The 22,098-nt window shown below is 39.4% G+C and overlaps 1 protein-coding gene across 1 annotated transcript; it reads right to left on the bottom strand.

The window, feature by feature from the left end:
- Positions 1-14,340: 14,340 nt before the first annotated feature.
- LOC131021717 (uncharacterized) lies at positions 14,341-15,521 on the bottom strand. The gene is made up of 2 exons (XM_057951003.1): positions 15,260-15,521; positions 14,341-14,970 (listed from the first exon to the last, which is right to left on the bottom strand). Exons 1-2 carry the CDS (start codon positions 15,399-15,401, stop codon positions 14,567-14,569), a joined length of 546 nt encoding a protein of 181 aa, XP_057806986.1. The 5' UTR covers positions 15,402-15,521; the 3' UTR covers positions 14,341-14,566.
- Between the last annotated feature and the right edge of the window lie 6,577 nt (positions 15,522-22,098).

Raw genomic sequence — 22,098 nt, 5'->3', positions numbered from 1 at the left:
AAGATGCAATTAAACCTGAGCCTCCAACAACTGTTAAGCGTCCGTTATAGGCATGGGTTTAATTGCACCATTTTTTTTGGACTATGAGGAGGTATTTGATCCAAGGTTGAGAATGGGAGGTATACGCTCTAGGGACCTCTACTTCAGGGAAGCATTTGCACCTTAACCATTTTTTTTTTCTAGAATGGGACCCACCTATATGTTTTTACTATTAGCTTCTCCACCGGAATTCAACAACTTAATCGTATGAGGAATCACGCCGAAAAATTTATTGTGGTACTAATAAACCACACTCGAATTTTTAAGTAAGAACTATCCGTGCGGGATTTAGCCAATCATTTCATTCATAGACAAATTCAAATGCTGAAGGCTCAACAAATTCGCGAAGCTCTGTGGCAGCGCGCCGATGACATTCGCCTCCGTCATCCAGAGACACTCAAGCTTCATCAAATTCCTGAATTTGGTGGTATTTCCGCCGGCGAGAGGTAGTCATTGTAAGCTGTTGCTCATGAGATTCGATAATTTGGAAATCTCCTTAGGGTAACTTCCGTTGAATAAATTTATGTGAAAATTCAGAGTGATCAGCTCATCCAATTCGCCGATGGTGGAAGGGATATCTCCGGTGAAGTTGTTGCCGCTGAGATTGAGGTATCGCAGCTATTTTAGCTGGCTGAATTCCACCAGAATTTCCCTTCGAACAGATTCTGCGATAGGTCTAGATACCAAAGATTTGAGCAATTCAAAATTGTTTTTGGAAAATCTTTGAATAAATTATTGTGGGAAAGATCGAAAATAGTTAGATTTCGGAGGAAGGAGATGGATTCTAAAACGCTGCCATTGAGATCATAGCCAATGAGGATAATCCGGTGACGGCACCGCCGTAGGACTGGATTTTTGGCCAGTCGCAGGGAGATGAGTTGGAGAAGCTGATAGTGAAGACATATAGATGGGCCCATTCTAGAATTTAAAAAAAAATAAAGCTAACGGACGCTTAACGGCGTTAGAGGCCTGGGTTTAATTGCACCCTTTTTTTGGACTATGGGGTATTATTTGATCCAATGTCGAGAATGAGGGGGGGTATACGCTCCGATGCCTCTACTTCTGGGGTGCATCTGCACCTTAACCCAATAATATAATATAATGTTAAGGAAGTTACCACTAGATACTCATCCCATACTTCATCTGGAGATGTAAACCTTATGGTAGTATAGTCATATCCAAAACTAGAGCTAAATCGCAATAGGTTTGAATAAGATAACCAACGATTTTTAAACCATTTCAACTGGCTTTGGTAATTGTTGTAAGTCTTATTACACCCAAGGCTTAAGTTAAGAACATGAAGTATTCTTTATTCTAACTATTGTCAAGTCATCGCTGAGCCGCAGCATCAACCATGAGTTCTAACGGTAAGACATTTTGAATCAAAGCTTGCTTGATCTAATGGCTTCAGATTTTCTTTTGGAAATGGCACAACCCTCCTCTCTCGAGTGCCCATGTCTTTGCCACCTACACCGCTAGGTTATCGCCGGAACTGTGCTTCGACCGGCCGAATATTCTGGCCGGCACCATGGTTTCTTTCTCTCCCATAAATTTTTCGCTGATCGATCCCAGCTCTACACCGAAACAACCGACGTCTGGCCATGTCCGTGATTCCCTCGTTCTGCCTTTCGCTGGCGATTCCCTTGCCGCCAATCTCAGCCCGGTCATGGAGGGGCTCTTTTTTCCCGAAATCACTGCTCTTGGCTACCAACCGCTGGCGGCTAGGGTTTCTATAGTTGAGTCGCATGTTAGGGTTCCGCCATCTCTTTCTTCGTCCGATCGACAACCATCCGACCATGGCAGCATCGCCGTCAGGAGTGTTGCCGGCTTATCCCTGTCGTTGAATTCTTCTCAGCCGCTGCCTGCGTCTGATCTACACGGATATGAGGGTGCTAAGGTTTCAACGACTTACGCTGCTCTAGGCGAACTTCAGCCTGCCGCTTTCGCCGGCGACCTCGAACTTATGCGCTGCCACCTTGTGGTTCAGACGGACCTCCTCCGTAGACCATTGTTGCTAATGGATTTGGGGGGGGGTGGTTCTGCATGATGATCAGCCCCATACCAAGTCGGTTGGCGTTTTGTTCCTAGAAACGACAGTCCTTTCGCCGTTTGGTTCCACTATACATGGACCTTCTCCACCTCGGTCTAACGCCAAATCTTTTGCGGCCACTCTCAAATCAAAGGTGGGCCGACCCGCTGACATTTCGGCGCATGATTTTGTTGTTCTCAAGCCTACGATTGAGGAGGATAGACCGTGTCTCATTCTTTCGACTATTTTTCATCAAAGGCAGGTCCGTGATTTCCAACATGCCATACATGGCCATCTTTTTCTTTCCAAAGGTGACACCCCGAGGTTTGCGGCTGACCTCCATAGTGAACTCTACAGCTTATGGAAACCTTCATTGCCTTGGGAGGTTATTCCACTTGGCAAAGGCTATTTCACTTTAAAGTTCTCCTCTTATGAGGATTATATGATTGCGTTTTCTAAGGCTTCCTAGCGCCTGCACACTGGAATTCTCCATCTCCAAGCTTGGGTCCCTAAATTCAGTCTTAATAAGGTCGTGTCTACTATGGCTCAGGTTTGGCTTTGTAGTTTCAATCTTCCGCATGATTATTGGCATCCTGAGGTTCTTACTGGCATTGCCCGACATGTTGGTACGCCAATTATTATTGATGGTTGTTCTGCTGAGCCTCTGTTGGTTATTTCACTAGGGTTCTTATTGATATGAATGTTGCTGCTGCGCCTCCTGAGTTTTTGGATGTTAAATGTGGTGATGATGTTTTTGAGATTGAATTTAGCTATCAGAATGTTAAGAACATATGCCAATCTTGGCTTCAACAATGATGCACGAACAAGAAATTCAAAACCTATCAATCTATGAACTCAAGAGTTTACGTGGTTCGACAATTGTCTACGTCCACGGCAGAGTCACTTTCTATTAGATTGAATCACTCGAAGAAGTTTACAAGAACACTCAGCGAAGATGAACAAAAGTAAAAACAATCCTCTCCAGATCTTTCCTCTCACAAATGAACTCTTCTCTCCAGTGTATTCTCCTAATTCGAAATCACATCAAAACCTTATACAAAACTCTCTAAACATATTTAATGGTGAACGAATTTAAGTCTGTTATAACGGCTCTATCTTCACTTTGCAAACTGCTCCCCAAACAAAATGTGTTTTGCTCATAAGTCCTTCATGCACACGTGGAAATACTACACCATATTACAACAATCTCCACCTTGGTGTAAATTTCCAACACCAGAATCAAACTAACAGATCAAGTTCCTTTGCAAACTTGCCCCATTACAGGGCCACAACAAACTTCAGTTGAAAAACCTCACACTTACTAACTCTAAGCAATACTTAAACTTAGAGCTAGGCAGTGATTTGGTTAACATATCTGCTGCATTCTCAGCTGTGGAAACCTTGACAACTTTAACTTCACCTTTGTTTACAATATCCTTCACGAAATGATATCTAACATCTATATGCTTTGACCTTTCGTGAAAAACCTGGTGTTTCACAAGGTGAATGGCGCTCTGACTATCACAGTTAACTTCCACAACAGCTTGCTCAACTCCCAATTCAGACAACATTCCCTTCAACCATAGGGCTTCCTTGACAGTTTCTGTCAAGGCCATGTATTCAGCTTCAGTGGTAGATAAAGCTACCACTAGTTGCAACAATGATCTCCAACAAATAGTAGATCCATAGAGAGTAAATATGTATCCGGTTTGAGACTTCCTTGTGTCCAAATTAGCTGCAAAATCAGAGTCCACATATCTCTTCAATGGCTTCTCTTCACACTGATCCTTTTTCTTGAACAAAATACCACAATCTGCTGCTCCCTTGAGATATCTAAACATCCACTTCACAGCCTCCCAGTGATATTTGCCCGGATTTGCCATATATCTGCTTATGACACTCATGCCATGAGACAAATCTGGTCTTGTGCAAACCATAGCATACATCATGCTACCCACAGCATTAGCATAATGAACATTCTGCATTTCTCTTATTTCCTGTTCACTTTGTGGCATCTGATCTTTTTCCAACTTCAAATGTTGACCAATTGGTATGGAGACTGCCTTTGATTCATGCATTCTGAACTTCTTGAGAACTTTCATCAGGTAATCTGTTTGCAATAACCACAGTTCTCCCTTCTTCCTGTTTCTTATAATGTCCATACCAAGTATTCTTCTAGCATTCTCCATCATTTTCATCTCAAATCTGGATTGAAGTTCCTTCTTGATCAGATTGATTTCCTCCTGTGAATTGCTAGCAATCAACATGTCATCCACATATAAAAGTAAGTATGAGATAACAGCATCCTTATTCCTTTTAACATACACACAGTTGTCATGTAGAGATTTTCCATATCCTATCTCCAACATCTCTGCATCGAACCTCTTATACCATTGTCTGGAACTCTGTCTTAATCCATATAGAGATTTCTTTAAAAGACAGACTTTATCAGAATCTCCATGAGCTATGAAACCCTCCGGCTGTGTCATGTAAATGGTCTCATCTAGGTTTCCATGTAGGAAAGCCGTTTTAACATCCAACTGTTCCAAAATCATATCATTCTGAACCACCAGTGACAGCAAGATTCTTATGGAGCAATGCTTTACAACAGGTGAAAAATTTTCATTGAAATCCACTCCCTCCTTTTGAGTAAAGCCCCTTGCAACCAATCTTGCTTTAAACCTAACTTGTTCCTGTTCTCCAACCATTTCCACCTTCCTCTTAAAGATCCATTTACAACTAACAAGTTTTTGATTCTTGAGTTTGTCCACCAGAATCCATGTTTCATTTCTCTGTAATGATTCCAATTCCTCAATCATGGCCTGTATCCAATGTTCCCTATCATTACTTTCAATAGCTTCTTTGTAGCTATTTGGCTCATGATATTCAGTATCTTCTGCAACTGACAAAGCATATGCTAAGAGATCAGTTTGACTATACCTTGCAGGGGGGTGTATCTCCCTTCCAGTCCTGTCTCTTGCCAACATGTAGTGCCTTTGATCATCTCCCTGATCATCTTCTTCAGATGATGCTCCACATTCACTAAAATACTGAAGATCTTCCTGATTATCTGACTTCCTCATGTTGGTATGCTCCACCTCAAATTCAGTATTCTCATGGCTTTGCATTTGATTCTTCCTCTGAGTTTCTTTACCAGCTGCTATGAATGGCATAACATCCTCTTTAAAAGTTACATCTCTACTTATTAGGATCTTTCGCATGCCTTCTTCATTACACCACAGCCTATATCCCTTTGTTCCTTCCTCATAGCCCATTAAGATGCATTTTAATGCTCTAGCCTCCAGTTTGTCTTGTTTGTAGTGCATATAGGCTAAGCACCCAAAAACCTTTAACTTTGAGTAACTAGGGCAGTGTCCACTCCACACCTGCTCTGGAATTTTAAAATCAATAGCTGAGCTGGGACATCTGTTTATCAGTTTTGCTGCTGTTGTAACAGCCTCTCCCCAAAACTTCTTAGGGGCTCCTGAACTCAATAACATGCATCTGACTCGTTCCAATAGAGTTCTATTCATACGCTCTATTACACCATTTTGCTGAGGTGTCCCTGGCACTGTTTTATGCCTCTCAATGCCCCTTTCTTTACAAAAGTCACTGAATTCCTTTGAAAGGAATTCTAGTCCATTGTCAGTGCGCAAACACTTAAGTGTGGTACCCTTTTGAACTTCCACCATCTTACACCATTCTTTGAATTTTGATAGTGCATCACTTTTGTTTTTGATGATGTATACCCACACCTTTCTTGAGCTATCATCCATTATAGATAGGAAGTATCTGCCCCCTCCTAAACTATCAACTATGGCTGGTCCCCATAAATCAGCATAAGCATAATCCAATGGTGCCTTTGACAGATGTTGTCCTGTTCCAAACGGTTGCCTTTTGCTTTTTCCCAGAATGCAATGCTCACAGGCACCCTCTTTCAATCTGCCAGTGCATCCTATAATTTGTTGCTTAGCTAACTCATTTAAGGCCCTCTCTCCAGCATGGCCCAATCTCTTGTGCCATGTGATATATTCTTCTTTCACCACAGCTTCACATTCACCAATGAGTGTTTCTGCTTCAAGGTAGTATAGGCTGGATCTTCTAATGCCTTTCATTATTACTGCCATATCCTTCATAACATATAGCTCTCCAATTTCTGATTTCCAGCTAAAACCCTTCGATTCTAAAGTTCCCAGAGATATTAAATTCCTTTTAAGCTTAGGAATATACCTCACATTTGATAGGAGCTTCACAGAACCATCGTGCAATCTGAGCTTTATAACTCCAATTCCCTTCACAGGACATACTTCATTGTTTCCAAGCATAACTGAACCTGCATTTTGGAGCTTTAATTCTGAAAACCATTCCTTAATTGGGCACATATGGAAACTGCAACCCGAATCCAATATCCAATGTTGATCAATCTTCTTTTCAACAATATTGAGGGCTTCTGCTGTATCATATTCTTCAGCTGAGCTAGTGGCATTAGTGCTGGGGTTTTTATCAGATTGTTGTTTCTTCTTGAAAGAGTAACAATCCTTCTTTAAATGCACCGGTTTCTTACAGAAATGACACTTGCGAGTCTCCTTATTTTCTGCCTCTTTCTCCTTTTCTTTTCCCTTCTTCTTCCAATCTGCAGATCCTTTCTTTTCCTTGCCTTTCTTGAACTTCTTGATGTTTAGAGCTTCACTTCCAGATTCGTGCTTTCCCTCATTTGCCTTCTGCAACTCTTTAGCCCTCAAAGCATTTTGAACCTCCTCCAAAGTGATAGAGTTTTCTCTCCCAAATAACATAGCATCCTTGAGGTGTTCAAAACTTTTAGGCAATGCATTTAGCAACAGGATCGCTTTATCTTCATCATCGATTTTAACATCAATGTTCTCCAAATCATCAATCGATTTATTGAATTCATCTAGCTGATCTTCAATTCCTTTATCTTCAAGAAACTTATATGAATATAATCTTTGCTTTATATATAAGCGATTAGCCAAAGATTTTACCATATACAACGAATCCAACTTCTTCCAAACCGCAGCGGCAGTCTGCTCTCTCGCGATTTCTCGAAGAACTTTGTCAGCAAGGCAGAGGATTATGGCGCTATGCGCTTTCTGCATCTTGTCATCCCTCTCAGCTTTCTTGATATCTTCTGGAAAACCTTCTTCTCATTCGAGCGCTCCAGCTAATCCCTGCTGAACTAGCATCGCCCGCATTTTGATTTTCCATAGGGCGAAGTCGTTTTTCCCATTGAATTTCTCCGCGTCGAATTTCAGTGAACTCATCGTCGTCGTGAGTTCGATTCCGGCAGACGGCGCCAATCTGTTAAGAACAGATGCCAATCTTGGCTTCAGCAATGATGCACAAACAATAAATTCAATACCTATCAATCTATGAACTCAAGAGTTTACGTGGTTCGACAATTGTCTACGTCCACGGCAGAGTCACTTTCTATTAGATTGAATCACTCGAAGAAGTTTACAAGAACACTCAGCGAAGATGAACAAAAGTAAAAACAATCCTCTCCAGATCCTTCCTCTCACAAATGAACTCTTCTCTCCAGTGTATTCTCCTAATTCGAAATCACATCAAAACCTTATACAAAACTCTCTAAACATATTTATACAGAGTAAGTAAAGAAAAGAGAATAATGAGCTGCAATAATGGTGAACGAATTTGAGTCTGTTATAACGGCTATATCTTCACTTTGCAAACTGCTCCCCAAACAAAATGTGTTTTGCTCATAAGTCATTCATGCACACGTGGAAATACTACACCATATTACAACACAGAATATCCCATATTTCTGTTGGATTTGTTCTGCGGTTGGTCATGCTCCTGACGATTGCAGAAAAATCATACTGATATGGAACCTTCTTCTCCGGTCGCCGATCAGGGCAAGCAGAATCACAAAAGGAAGAATGGAGGGGGGGCAGGAAGCCTAGGGGCCGCTCGATTGTTTGGCGTGAAATTCTCCCCAAAAATTTTGTTGATGTCGTGCACCTTGACACTAGCATTACCAAAGACACTACCGAGGAGGGGGAGCCCAAATTCCCTAATAGTTTGCATTCGGCTCCGGTTGGTGGCGCTGTGACTTCTAATCCCTTCGCCATTCTGGCGACTGAGGGAGAGGATAGGGATATTGTCACGCCACGTTCTCCGTTATCTACTCATGTCGCCGCGGGTGCTTTGCATCAGGTCCCGCAATCGGCGGCTGCTTCTGAGTCGAGTCGACATGAGTCATCGGATGGGACGCCCCCTTCGGCGATTGATCATCCAGCTTCAGACTTGGCTTCTAATGTGCCTGGTATGTAGATTGATAACGAGGTTGTTTTCATTCTGATTCACTGTAGCAGACATGATATAGCTTTGAATGTGATGCCAGGAAATGCGGTGATTGATGATCCTTCTATAACTCGCGGCCGAAGGCATCCGAAGGGCGCTACCAAGAAGGGGATGGTTTATGATTCCTCTATAAAGCACTGGCTCCGGCATATGATCAAGAATGGTATGTCTTGGGATATGAGTAAGATCCAAAAAGCAACGGGTCTTGCTGCTGGGGTTGTTTTGCAGGGCGCAGTTCTTGACACTTCGTTGCCGGTGGAGTTTTTGAATAAAGTACAACAGGCTCAGGCTGGAGGGGCGATTCTGCAAAATTCTGTGATTCATTCTTCTTCCGACGCAGTTCGATCTATGTCGACTGTGGTTTCTAAAATATTGGACGATATGTTGGACGACGAAGATTCTTTGGACGAGGATGACCCTCTAAATATTTCCTCATAGTCTTGGTTTTGTTTGTTTTTTGGTTACCCGTGGTTTCTTGCTGGTGTTTTTCGTCTGATTTTGTTTTGCCTTTAGATGGATCCTTTGCGACCCAGCCCTTATGCGTCTGTGCTCTCATGGGTTTATAGGCCCTGTTTCTTTCTTTTTTCCTTTTTTTAATAAAATTTCTATTTCAGTTAACAGTAAGTCGCTTTGTTCCTTAGTCCATTGCTCATAAGATGCTTTCTTTTTGATATCTTGTTGTGAATCTCCAATAATAATTTTACTATAGCAAACACCTTAGTAGTAAGATTTTACTACATAATAATAAACTTAAAAAAAAAGAAAAAAAAAGTGGTATTCGGGCATATAAGCAATGGATGTGAGAAATCCCGACAATCTTAATAATTTATCTTGCTTCAGTCTAGAAACCTCATATAACTCTAGTCGGCTTTTCTATATAGGGTTAAGGTGCAGATGCACCCCTGAAGTATAGGACCCTAGAGCGTATACCCCCTCATTCTCGACCTTGGATCAAATACCTCCCTATAGTCCCGAAAAAGGGTGCAATTAAACCCAGACCTTTAATGTCGTTAAGCGTCCTTAACTTTAATTTTTTAATTCTGGAATGGGGCCCACCCATATGTCTTCACCATCAGCTTCTCCAGCTCATCTCCCTGCGACTGGCCAGAAATCCAGTGCTGCGGCGACGCTGTCACCGGAATCATGCTCAGTGGCTACGATCTCAACGGCATCGTTCCAGAATCCATCTCCTTCCTCTGGAATCTAACCATTCTCGACCTTTCCCACAATAATTTATTAGAAGATTTTCCAAAAAAAAAATTGAATTGCTCAAATCTTTGGTATCTAGTCCTGTCGCGAAATCTGTTCGAAGGGAAAATTTAGCTGAAACAGTTTCGATACCTCGACCTCAGCGGTAACAACTTCGCCGGAGATATCCTTCCCGCCATCAGTGAATTGGACGAGCTGATCACTCTGAATCTTCACATCATGAATTTATTCAACGGTAGTTACCGCAAGGAGATTTCCAAATTATCGAATCTCGTGAGTCAACGGCTAGCTTACAATGACTACCTCTCGCCGGTGAAAATACTGCTGAAATTGGGAATTTGACGAAGCTGGAGTATCTCTGGATGACGAGGAGAATGTGATCGGCGCGCAGAGCTTCGCGAATCTGTCGAGCCTTCAGCATTTGAATTTGTCTGTGATTGAAATGAGAGGAGAAATCCCACGCGGATTGTTCTTGCTCAAGAATTTAAGTGTGGTTTACTTGTACCACAACAAATTTTCCAGCATGATTCCTCAGACGATCGAGTCGTTGAATTCCGGTGGAAAAGCTACTGATAACGACATATAGCTGGGCTCCATTCCAGAATTTAAAAAAAAAAAGAAAAAGAAAAAAAGGTTAAGGTGCAGATGCACCCCTGAAGTAGAGGTCCCTAGAGTGTATACCCCCCTCCCCCCATTCTCGACCTTGGATCAAATACATCCCCATAGTCCAAAAAAAGGGTACAATTAAACCCAGGCCTCTAACGGCCGCTTAGCGTCCGTTAGAGGCCTGAGTTTAAATGCATCTTTTTTTTTGGACTATGGGGATGTATTTGATCTAAGATCGAGAATGGGGGGTATAAGTTCTAGGGACCTCTACTTCAGGGGTGCATCTGCTCCTTAACCCTTCTATATATTATACGCGATCATAATACATCCAAGAGAAGAAATAAAAAAAATCAAGAGAAAAAAAAAATGGAAAATAGTTAAAAATTTTCACATACCTGGTATCTATTTCTTGTTCACGTCCGATGGAGAGAGAAAGACAGAATATATCAAAATCTCTTACGTAGAGGTGAGATTTCCGGAGGGGCTTTGTATTTATATTATGGCATTAAGAATCCTATAAAGTCCATGATATATTTAAATTCTACAAATTTTCAATATCACCATGTTTCGATGGATATTTAAGAGTCATAATTGAATATCAACAGATTTTTAAAGATTTTTTAAAGGGTTAAGGTACAGATCCACCCCTAAAGTGGAGGCCCCTAGGGCGTATACCTCTCATCCCCAATTCTCGACCTTGGCCAAAATACACCCCCAGAGTCAATAAAAAGGGTGGATTTAAACCCAGCAAGAAAACGGCCGTTTCTCGCCGTTTACTTGTATTTTTTTTAGTACTGAGTGGGACCCACCACCTACCACTTACGCGAGTTAGCATCAAGTCCGATCCAAACCTTCTCTACGTTTACGACCACACTTTCAATGGATTCAATGTGTCCTTGTCCAAAGATAAAAGTGAAATCACTAAAGAAGTCCCAGGATTCGTGTCGGTTTACGCGGACACTACCTACACTCCCGACTTCCTGTCCCTCAACACAGCTTCTGGGCTATGTCTGCCTCTAAGTATGGTAAGGATGTCATCATCAAAATGATCGACATCGAAATCTAGCAGGAGAGCCCGAGCTTCAAGGACCACGGTATAACTCTGGTTCCCGCAAGGTAGAAGGGAAGTTGCATCGGCGGTGAAGAATTAAATTCATCGTTATGCAACAGGAAAATCATCGGAGCCAGATACTTCAATGAAGGCCAGAGAGTAGGGGACTCCACTACTCCATTGCCCAACACTGCAAGGGACGATGATGGTCACGACAGCCACGTCTCCTCCATTGCCACCGGAAACTTCGTAGACGACGCTTCCTTCTTCGGCTACGCCCCTGGGACTACGAGAGGGGTGGCCCTGCGTACTAGGCTGGCCGTCTAGAAGGGCCCTCTGGGGCGGAGGCGGCGGCATCTCGTCTGATATACTAGCGGCGATAGATCAGGCTGTGGCTGATGGGGTCGATATACTCTCGATTTCTTTGGGTGTTCAACAAATTAATCTGTATGTAAGCCATCTCTCAATAGCTAGCTTCGGAGCCAGGAAGAAAGGAATCGTGGTGTGTGTATGTCGGCCGAAAATCGCGGGCCGAGTGTTACGACGATAAGATCAAGAATTCCGTGTAAATGGTAGGTGGTGGGTCCCACTCGGGAATAATAAAAAAAATTAAGTAAACGGCGAGAAACAGTCGTTTTCTCACTGGGTTTAAATGCACCTTTTGTATGGACTATGGGATTGTATTTGGACCAAGGTCAAGAATGGGGGGTATACGCTCTAGGAGCCTCCACTTCAGGGGTGGATTTGCACCTTAACCCTTTTTTAAAATGTGAATTGGATAACTGTGGACTTTTGAAAAAAAAAATTAAAAATCTTAATTGGATAGACCACCCTAAATTTTGGCATAGCAAGATTTGGTTCATTACCATCCCTAATGACAGCCACATCTATTCTGAATTGGGTAGTAAAAAATATGAATTTAGTACTATCTGATTTTTATTTTATTTTAAACCTAAACTTGGGATGAATGTATTAGAGCATGCAAAACCCAAAGCTTCTTAAGGGACTGTCTTAAGTGGTCCCCACTTCTAGAGAGTCTCTACTCCACATTGGGAGCTCTTAAATCAGATTCTCTACTTCTCATTTCTATTTTCTTTTTTTTAAATTAAATGCATTGTAGATTAAATTAAAAATTGAATTTAACAATAAAAATTTCATTAAAATTAAATTACAACCTTACATTAATTTAAAAAATTATATTAATTAAAATAAAATAAAATTACAGTAAACAGAAAATTATAAATTCCATCGCCTTTTTAAAATTTTTGGAACCAAATTGTTGTGAAAAGTTAATGTAGTCGAGTACATTCTCGACCTAACTCATCATTTGGGAGTCAACAAGGTCGCGTTGTGCTTGGTAGAAACTTTTTCATGGAATTTACTCTATCCATGGTCTTGACGTATTTTTCATTTTCCCTTTCACCGACGACTCGACTTGTTTCCCCTTCCCCTTATCTTGCTTGGCTGCCTTTTGGCCTATATGCGTCGTCGTGCTGCTCGGGTCAGTGGATGTCGTCGTGTACCCCATCGGACTCCTTCAAATGCTTCAAAAATTGGACTTCGTCGTCGGTAGTTGCGAATCTTTGAAATTCGTTGAGAATACGCCAAGCCTCGGGATATCTGAATTGGCCCCCCAGTTCGGTTTGGTAAATTTCTTCAGCCGCTTGAGTGATTTGGTCATCAGTCATGCCGCTCCCCTAATTTCATTGGCATTTTTCGTAGATGGCCTCCCAAACCTCAACGTTCTTTTGGACACACTGGAAGTGCGATTTGATTTGCTTGTTGTCACGTGGAATAGTGTTGGGAGGTCGTTCATCATTGTATTTCTTCGTGATTTATCCCCAATACACGAGGGCCTTTTGATAAGCTCCATTGATGGCGTTGAGAGTCGCCTCGGCCCACAGTTGGAAAATAAGCTCGGTCTCCGCTGGCGTGTAGCTGCTGCATTGCTTGATCGTCTTTGGAAGGGCAGGTATTTCGGCCACTTCATCATCTTGAACAAATTGATTTTTGTTCAAATTGATATCCTAAAGCGTTGGATTCTTGAGAAATGGCGAAAATGCACCAGGAGAATAATTTGAGATCCCCGGCGACAGCACTTGATTTGGTTGGTTTCCATTTACGGTCCATTTTTTTAGATGTAAAAAATATGAAGTATGGTATAAAAATATAAAGAATAATAGAAGATGAAGAGAGAAATAATAGAATTATAGTGTATAATGAATAAGGTGTATATAGAAAAATTGAAAATAAAGAAAATTAAAAAATAAATGTTCAAGATGACCGTTTGATGAGCTAACGACTCTTATATATCAAATTATATTAAATTAAAAAAATGGAAAAAAGCATCAAATTAAGAATTGTTAATTGAATTTTAGATTTTTTTTTAATTGGTGCACGCATGGGGCCAACGCGCCTTCTCTCTCCTCTCCGCACCTGGAATAAGATTCAGTGTACCATATTTTATGTCACACTTTGTGTCCCACTTTCAATTTTATTTATTTTCTTATATATTTTTTCTTCAATTTCAACTTTATATGCTTTAGTTTAATTTTGTGATTATTAACTAGGGTTTATTCCATCAATTTATGGTATATAATTATTTTTTATAATTTAATTTCACTTTTATTAGTTAATAATAGGTTAATAAATTCAAAGTCATGTATATACTTTTTAAAAATTTTAATTTTTTTAAATAAAAATTAAATATAATTCATAGTATCATAATAAATTTTATTTTTATAATTTTTTTTTAAAATAAAAAATATAAGAATGGGACACAGTGTCACACATAAAATTGTGGGACACTGGATCTCATCCCCACCGCACCCAACTCGAGCTCCCCCCTCACGCGACAGTGCATGGGGCCTCACGCCGGCCAGTCGAACCCCAGTGTGCATGCTTTTAACTAAATAAATTTTAAATAGCACTCACATTTTATGATTTCTTTTCTATATAAATTTTATTTTACTAATTTCTAAAAAACTTGTGATTCAGCCACATTTTACAACTAAGGTTGTCACAAAACAATATCGAGAAACAACATGAAAGATTGCACAACAAAGAATTCGAGAAGACAAATTGAAGACTAGGGCAAACCACTTTACAAAAGTAGCTACAAACATCGTACATACAAAGAAACAAACTTATTCATATCTATAACACACACACACACACACTCGTCTTACTCTTCTTTCTCCGACTCAAACACTTAATCAAACATATAAAAATAACAAACAAACATGTTTTTCTTTGTTTATCCTGTTAATTATCACAAACAGTAATATAATTAATTAAGGAATCCCGATTATGGGGATAAATGGGACGTAATAGCTAGATGGTGCTAGGCCCCACTCTCTTGGCAAAGGCACATCGACAGTCTTGGAAGAAGCAAATCCCATGTCTTTGCCACCACACCTCCCCTTTGCAGGGCATGATTTGTAGAAGGTGAGAGGTGTGGAGGTAGTGAAATGGCCTGCACCCTTTTCCTTGGCATTAGCAATTTTGACGACGGAATCCTTTCCCGAGATGTATAACTGCTGGGGCCCGCCCATGATCTTCGCCATGCAGTTGGAGGGAGCCGCCGCCGCCGCCGCGTCGCCGTCTGATGGAAGCGCCGTCGTGAAGCTGCCGTCTTCTTCGGTGTAGGCCATGGCCAGCTTCTTCACTTTGTCACATTTCACCAAAACTTGAAGTCCTAATTAAGAAAAGGGAAATTAACAACGTTAGTTAACACAATTTGGTGTGTGTGTGTGTGTGTTTATGATATATGTTAACGTTTTAAAGGCCGTCTTTGTGTATGCACTTTTTTGGATAATGATAGGAATTACGACTAATATGCCTCATGATCGAGACTTATGCTTATAATGAATTTTCAACCACTCTCAACTTTACCACTTCTCTAAAAAAAAGAAGAAAAAAAAAGACAATCCATTCACAAGTGAAGCATATAAACTAAGTAAAATAGAAAAAATATTAAAATAAACCTGAGAGATCAGAGCCTCGAGGGCAGTCGAGGCAATTGACCGATCCCTCGAGGACTTGGCTCGTGTAGAGCTCATGTTCCGCGTTCACGAGAGCCAAAACGAGGACGGATGCCAGTAGAAAAACTTGAGTTATGATCGCCATTTGAATAAGTGAACAAGTTTTGTATAATGAGAAAACATGAGAGCAAATGGGTTGATATAAATATTGCAAGAGATTATTGAAAGCACAGTAAATGAAGGGCCCAAGTGCATGAGTAGGTTGTTGGTATCAATAAAGATGTGTACAATACAATGAGTCATACCCTTTTCTCCAATTTATTGTAGCATCACAATTTTCAAGTTTCCTGTGCATATCATGTGTTGCTGTTGCCTTTTCTTTCTCACAACCAACGCCTTCAATTTGTCTTCAATTACACTTATTTTTTCATACTCATACAAGGTGAAATTAGAATTTTATCTCTAATCTCGAATTGAATCTTAATATGATTGAAGCCAGCCGGTTTGATCTTTAAAAAATTGAAATTGCTTGCCTCCAGGCTCCAATCAATCATTATTAATATTAATTTCATATGTATATTTTATGAGGTTACTTATTTGAAAAAATATGTGTATTTTCGTCGATATTTATACGCATGTTCTAAACAGCTTGATTTAAAATTCGGCGTAAGCCTTCAATGTTTCGTATTGTAAAGTTTATTTAATATATGTGAGCTGGTAATGTGTACATATATGACATTATTATTATGTGATCTTATCTAATATTGGCTGGTTTTTGATGAGTTTTAATTCATATTGCACTATTCCAACATGACGTTATTTGAATCCAACAGGTTACAAAGCCATGGAACAAGAAAACGTTATATTGATTACTCACTTTTATTGGGTTTTAATGAATATTTATCTCAATTTTTATTATTTGCAGTACTGTTTGAACAACAAAAAATTTATTTTGCAGTATTGTCCTATTTGTATTTATTACCAACCGTAACTACTTGTAGTTGTAAGTGCATGCGCAGCGCACACGGTTCGCTTGGCTTCCAGCGAGCTGGCTGCCGTTGCCGGACCCAAGGGCAAGGGCTTGAGGCCCAATTCTTTCCTTCGTGTTAAGTTTTTATACATGGCGCGTCCTATATTTTAAAAAAGGGTTAATTGCATCAAAATACCTGACCTTTTCCCAAAATTTGGTTTTTTGACAAAAATTTTAATCGTAGCAAAAAATTTAGCTACGTTTCAATTTATTGCAATGTCCGTCCCGCGTATTATTTCCGGCCAAATCCATTCATTTCCGGCCAATTTATTTTAGCTACGTTTCAATTTATTGCAATGGATTTGAGACGACAATGTTTCATTACCCGGCACGACATGCCACCTAAGCTTTACGGAGGTCCACCTCAGCATGGATTTGGCCGAAAATATACGCGGGACGGACATTGCAATAAATTGAAACGTAGCTAAAATTTTTGCTACAATTAAAAAGTTTGTCAAAAAACTAAATTTTGGAAAAAGATCAGGTATTTTGATGCAATTAACTCTTTAAAAAAATAGAAAATTTGGATTTTAATGCTACAACTGCTATTATACTGTTTTTCCATTAGTTTCTTTTTTTAAAAAAATTTATATTACAATATACATTCCCTTCATTTCTTCTTCTTTTTCATTATTCTGCAACTTCTTTATTTCATTTACCTGTTGAAAAAATGGATAGTGATTTGTAAATTGATGGAACAACCAACCAAATTCGTTGAGAATCCCAATTTTTTCTCCGATGGGCATTTCGTCATTCTCTCAAGAATCCAACTCCTTCAACGCGGCGGATCTTGAGATATCAACTTAAACGACATTCAAGAAGATGAAGTAGCGGACGTTCCTTCTCAGGAAAAATATCAAACCAATAATAGGGGTCCATTTAAATAATTCGGGGTGTTGCGTGTTCTCCGCGAATCTCAACTATTTGCATCCACTGGTGACGTCGACATGAAAAATATCAAACCAATAATAGGGGTCCATTTTGAAATTTAACATGACCTTTGTTTTTAGCCTACAAATATACGAACTTAGAATTTTTTCTGATTTTTGACGTCGACATGAAAAAACTCTATTTATTGTTGAGGTGGAGGCCGAAATACATGACGTGAACTACCAAATATGCACTTGAATAGAGTAATTTGATTCATTATTTTGATTAGAGAGTGAATTACATGGTATATCGGCCTTCACGTTAATAGTAAATTAGAATTTTTTCTTGTCGATGTCAAAAATCAGAAAAAATGCTAAGTTCGTGTATTTGTAGACTAAAAATAAAAGTCATGTTAAATTTGAGAAAATATAAAAAGTTCGTGTATTTACAGGCTAATAACCCTATTTTTTTACATTTATTTGAATTAATAATTAATTATTTGGGTTCATTAATTCAAAGTTAGGGTATATAATTTTATAAAAATTTCAATTTTTAGTGATAAATATTAATTAGAATTTATAATATAATAATATATTTTATTTTTATAAAAAATAATTATAAAATAAATAAATTAATAATGGTACACGATGGTATACACAAAATAGTGGGACAGAGCCTGTAGCGGATGTTGAAAAGTGAAACCACACATGGACCCACACAAGTCGACAAATCACAATATATCAAGCAAAAACCAAATCTTTTCCATATTAAATTCAAATCTGATTCGTCTTCAGTCATTTTCGATGCTTCACTAAATTAAACATATAAAATGCAACATAGTTACCTATTTTATTAGGCGTACTTAATGTGCCGAAATTAGCAGTAACTCAATATAGCAACCAAAAACAAGAAAAAGGATATAAATTTTTCGCGTAAGAATTGTAGTCTATTTGGTTAAATTGATAAATTAATATGATGATCCAATTTTTTTTTTTTTAAGTAAAATGAAATTCTCATTTCTTTAATCGTTCTTCCTTCTACCACGGTGTCTTCTAGAGAGATGCAGGGGTTCGGGTTCTCCTCCTCCTACCCCAGACAGCTTCGAGGTTCCCATCGATCGATGATCGATTACAAAAAGTGCCGATGGTACTTAAAAATAAGTGACAATACAGTTTAGATGAATTTTCAAGCTTAAAAAATAACAAAATAGAAAGAAATTAAAGATTTGCAGGAATTAAAGTTCTAATTGTGAAAAGAGAAACATAAAAAGAAAACGAATAATATCATTTCATTTATTGTTATGGGCAATACTTGATACTTTTCATAATCCTTTTGATAACTGATTTTATATTCCTAAGATTATGTCGTCTCTCGCTGCCAAATCCTCTATAGTGTACATTGACAAATGAGACCATAGATTTTCTTTTTTCTTTAATTGTGGTCACAATTCAAGATTTCTTCAAAATATTTAAATTTACTGCATAAATTAATTGACAATCAAGCCGATTACATATCTTCATCCATACCAATAGTGCTTCAACACAAGTCAAAAGAAGGTGAGCGATCGATTGAAATTGAAATTGACACATAGTATATCGAAAAGTAAGAGTCGAGAGCAAAAATTAAATGACAAACTAAAATTGAAACATAATACCTCGAACGGTAAGAGTCGGGATTATAAATTATTTAATTTAGTGATTATCGATCTAAAAGTGGATGACAGACACCAAAACATAGTACTTCATCCGTCCCACGAATCTTGATATGTATTTTTTTTTGCCGTCCCAAGAATCTTGACACATTTCCAAATAAGGTAATAATTATTATCTCTCTCTCTCCTACTTTATCATTTTTATTACATTCTCTCTCCTATTTTATCACTTTTATACTTTATTAATTACACATTTAAAACACTAATCAACAACTCCTTAATTCTCGTGTCGAAATCAAACGTGTCAAGATTAATGAAACAGAAGGAGTAATACACTATTCCAAGTTTTAGACCGTCACCTAAATTCCGTACCTCATTGATTTCTACAATTCAAATTATCAAAAGTAGAAGAAAGTAGCATCAATCGATGAAAATTAAAGTCAACCTAATAAACCCAACGCCCACACCCTATCCATTACGCCACATTATTAGTTTTTCTACAATTTGGCGCCTTTTTTTTTGCCTTTGTCTTCGTAACCTTTTTTTTAACTAGTACAAAGGGCTTGTATTCGCACCTAAAAAAAATTATTTTAATAAATAATTTTGGGATAATTGCATAGAATATCACCAACTTTGAAGAAAATTCATATTCCCCATCATCTTTAAAAAATCCACAAAATATCAAATACTTTCAAGGTTGTCCATTCTCCCCACATTCATCTTCATGATAATTATAAATCTACCCAACATTCAGACAAATTATAAAAAAGACCCCCACATCAACTAAGCATCAACAAGGACACCCAACATGCTACCTTTCAAGGCAAAATTATCCAAAATTATAATGCAATTAAAAAGGGTCCAACATGCTTCCGTAACACTTCAAAATAATTCAAAACATAAATCAACAGTATACCTTTCGACGAATGGTCACCTTCAGGATTCAGTTCACGTCGCGTTTTACGGACCTTCTGCCCTCCAGGCACTCGTCCAACCACGCACTCGCAAGAGATGGTTGCAACCTTCCTCCTTCACTGTGTTTCGTCGTCAAATATTTTTGTTGATAAATGAAAAGAAAATATTTTTACTCAACCGGAATATTGGGCAAAACAAAACCTTAAAAGAGGAATTATAATATACTTAATTTATTTCATAATAATCTCCTTAAGGGAGGAGACTAACTTGTTTAGCTACTAATTGGTAGCTAATACTTGTATACATAAAATAAAAAGAAACTAAAACTAGAATTAAAAAACTTTGAAAAACAAGATTTAAAAAAATTACAAAGATAATTATCTAGAGAGAGAGTGTTGTGTGAAATGGTTGTGAATTTTTCGATGATCTCTTCTCTCCAGAGCTCGGGTTTATATAGAGGTTTGAGTCCCTCTATAATTGCTCGGTAGTTGGCCTTGGATTCTTTCTTCGTGGCCAGCTAACTTGGATGGTGACAGCCACCTACTTTTGTCGGCCATTATTGCCGACACGAGTTAGTGCCTTTACATAGAGTTGAACCTTCCTTTATCCTTTTGTGATAATGGTTGGTGAGGTCCAGCTACTTTTCCCTCCACTCAGCCTTGCTTTCGGTGAGTGGTGCTTTTCTGGTCCCATACTCCATTGTCCAGCTGATAATGTTGTGAGGGGCCAGCAACTTTTCCACCTTCATTTGTCTTCTTTTGATGAGTGGAACTCCTGTAGAATTACCCACTTTGGTCAGTGGGCAGTTGTTCTGCATTATTATCCACCCACTTTCGTCGTTTCTCCTTTAGTGGGTGGTCCTCCTGTCTTGAGTCACATGACTCCCTTTTCTTTGTCGGGCATCTCACTTTTTTGGTGCCCGAGGTAGTCGTCCATGTAGAGTTTTGTGCTCCTCATACTCGTCAGACCGAAATTTCTTCTTGTTAGGCTTTGGAAAAAAGCCTTTGCCAAACTCCGGTTCCTTCTGCGTCGGACACTCCGTGCAGATATGATCTACCCAATGGCCTAAATGAGCCATGTTACAGAACTTGTGACGGATTTCTTTGCTTCCAGAGAGTCTGCCTTTTTTCTTCGAAAGCCTTCTCTGCGAAGTTCGTGGTTTTTCCTGTCATAGAATTTAACAAGAAAGATCCAAGTCCTGCATTATGCGAGAACTTGAATTGGTACTTTACTTTGTCCATCTCCGTGAGACAGACCCATAGTCCCCATGCACGTCTTGTGGAGATTTGATCCTCCGTAAAAGTGGTGACAATGGAGATCTGGTGATCTGGTGCCTTAATTCTGTTTAAGGCCTCCGTGTCGGGTCTCCGAAGCTTGATGAAATGGAAAGCTTCATGATTCCCTTTGCCTGCTGGTTCTGGAGCTGCACTGAGAAAGTATAACTTCAGGACGTCTCCCCTATTAAGAGACGGATTGTTTGACCAAGCATCATAGACCGTTTCTTGGATCCACCTTGGTGAACCCTTGATCTCGCTAAATGCTGGCAATATGGTATAAACTGAGGCTAATGCCCCAAATTCATACCACTCCTTGACCTCCTGAGGATTGGCTCTGGTGGTCATCCATATACGAGGATATTTTCCTCTGACATCAACCCGACAATAATTCGGATTAAATCCCTTTCTGGTATTAAGTTTCTCCCACCTGGATTGGTACATCTGCCAAATAGGAGAAATTTCAATAATGTTAGTATCAATCTTAGATTTGCCCGTCAATGGCCTAAGACTGATCTCTCCCTCTTTTTCCCCAGAGGTGGAGGGTTGACATGTTGGTTCGGGCGGTGAAGCCTTAGCAACATCTTCTTCTTGAGGATCCGGTTTTGACACCTTAGCCTCAGAACTTGTGGTAGGGGTATTTGAATCCCCTGCTACAGGTAATCCGGCCTGTACGGTAATGCCTGCTTCGATCATGGGAGCCATGATCCCGCGCAGGAGCGGCTTGTGGGTTGCCTCATTAAGACTTAACATCTTCTTGAGACATTCTCGTATACGGTTGGACACTTTGGATTCATCATCCGTTTGTATCCTTCCTGCTTGTTTGGCATGGAGTAAGCACTCTTGCCATTCTTGTTGTAGCATCTCCAGGTCGTCCAGGAGCTGCCTCTGGTTTTCCATGATGGTGTCAACCTCAGTTGGCTCCATCCCTTGTTAAGAAATCTGCAAGAACGTTTTCATCATATTTCAAAATGACAATATTAAAATCATAATATTGGCACTCTGCTTGCCATCTTAGTAATCTAGCCTTTTCAGGCTTAGATTCTATTTTCTTGGTTAAGAAAGCTTTGACATTAGTGTTATCAACTTTCAAAGTGAATTT

This window comes from Salvia miltiorrhiza, chromosome 1 (assembly GCF_028751815.1).
Source record: "Salvia miltiorrhiza cultivar Shanhuang (shh) chromosome 1, IMPLAD_Smil_shh, whole genome shotgun sequence".
In the NCBI taxonomy this organism is placed as follows: Eukaryota; Viridiplantae; Streptophyta; class Magnoliopsida; order Lamiales; family Lamiaceae; genus Salvia; species Salvia miltiorrhiza.
Note: the sequence above shows the minus strand (reverse complement) of the source record. Positions and strands in the feature narration are given on the sequence as shown.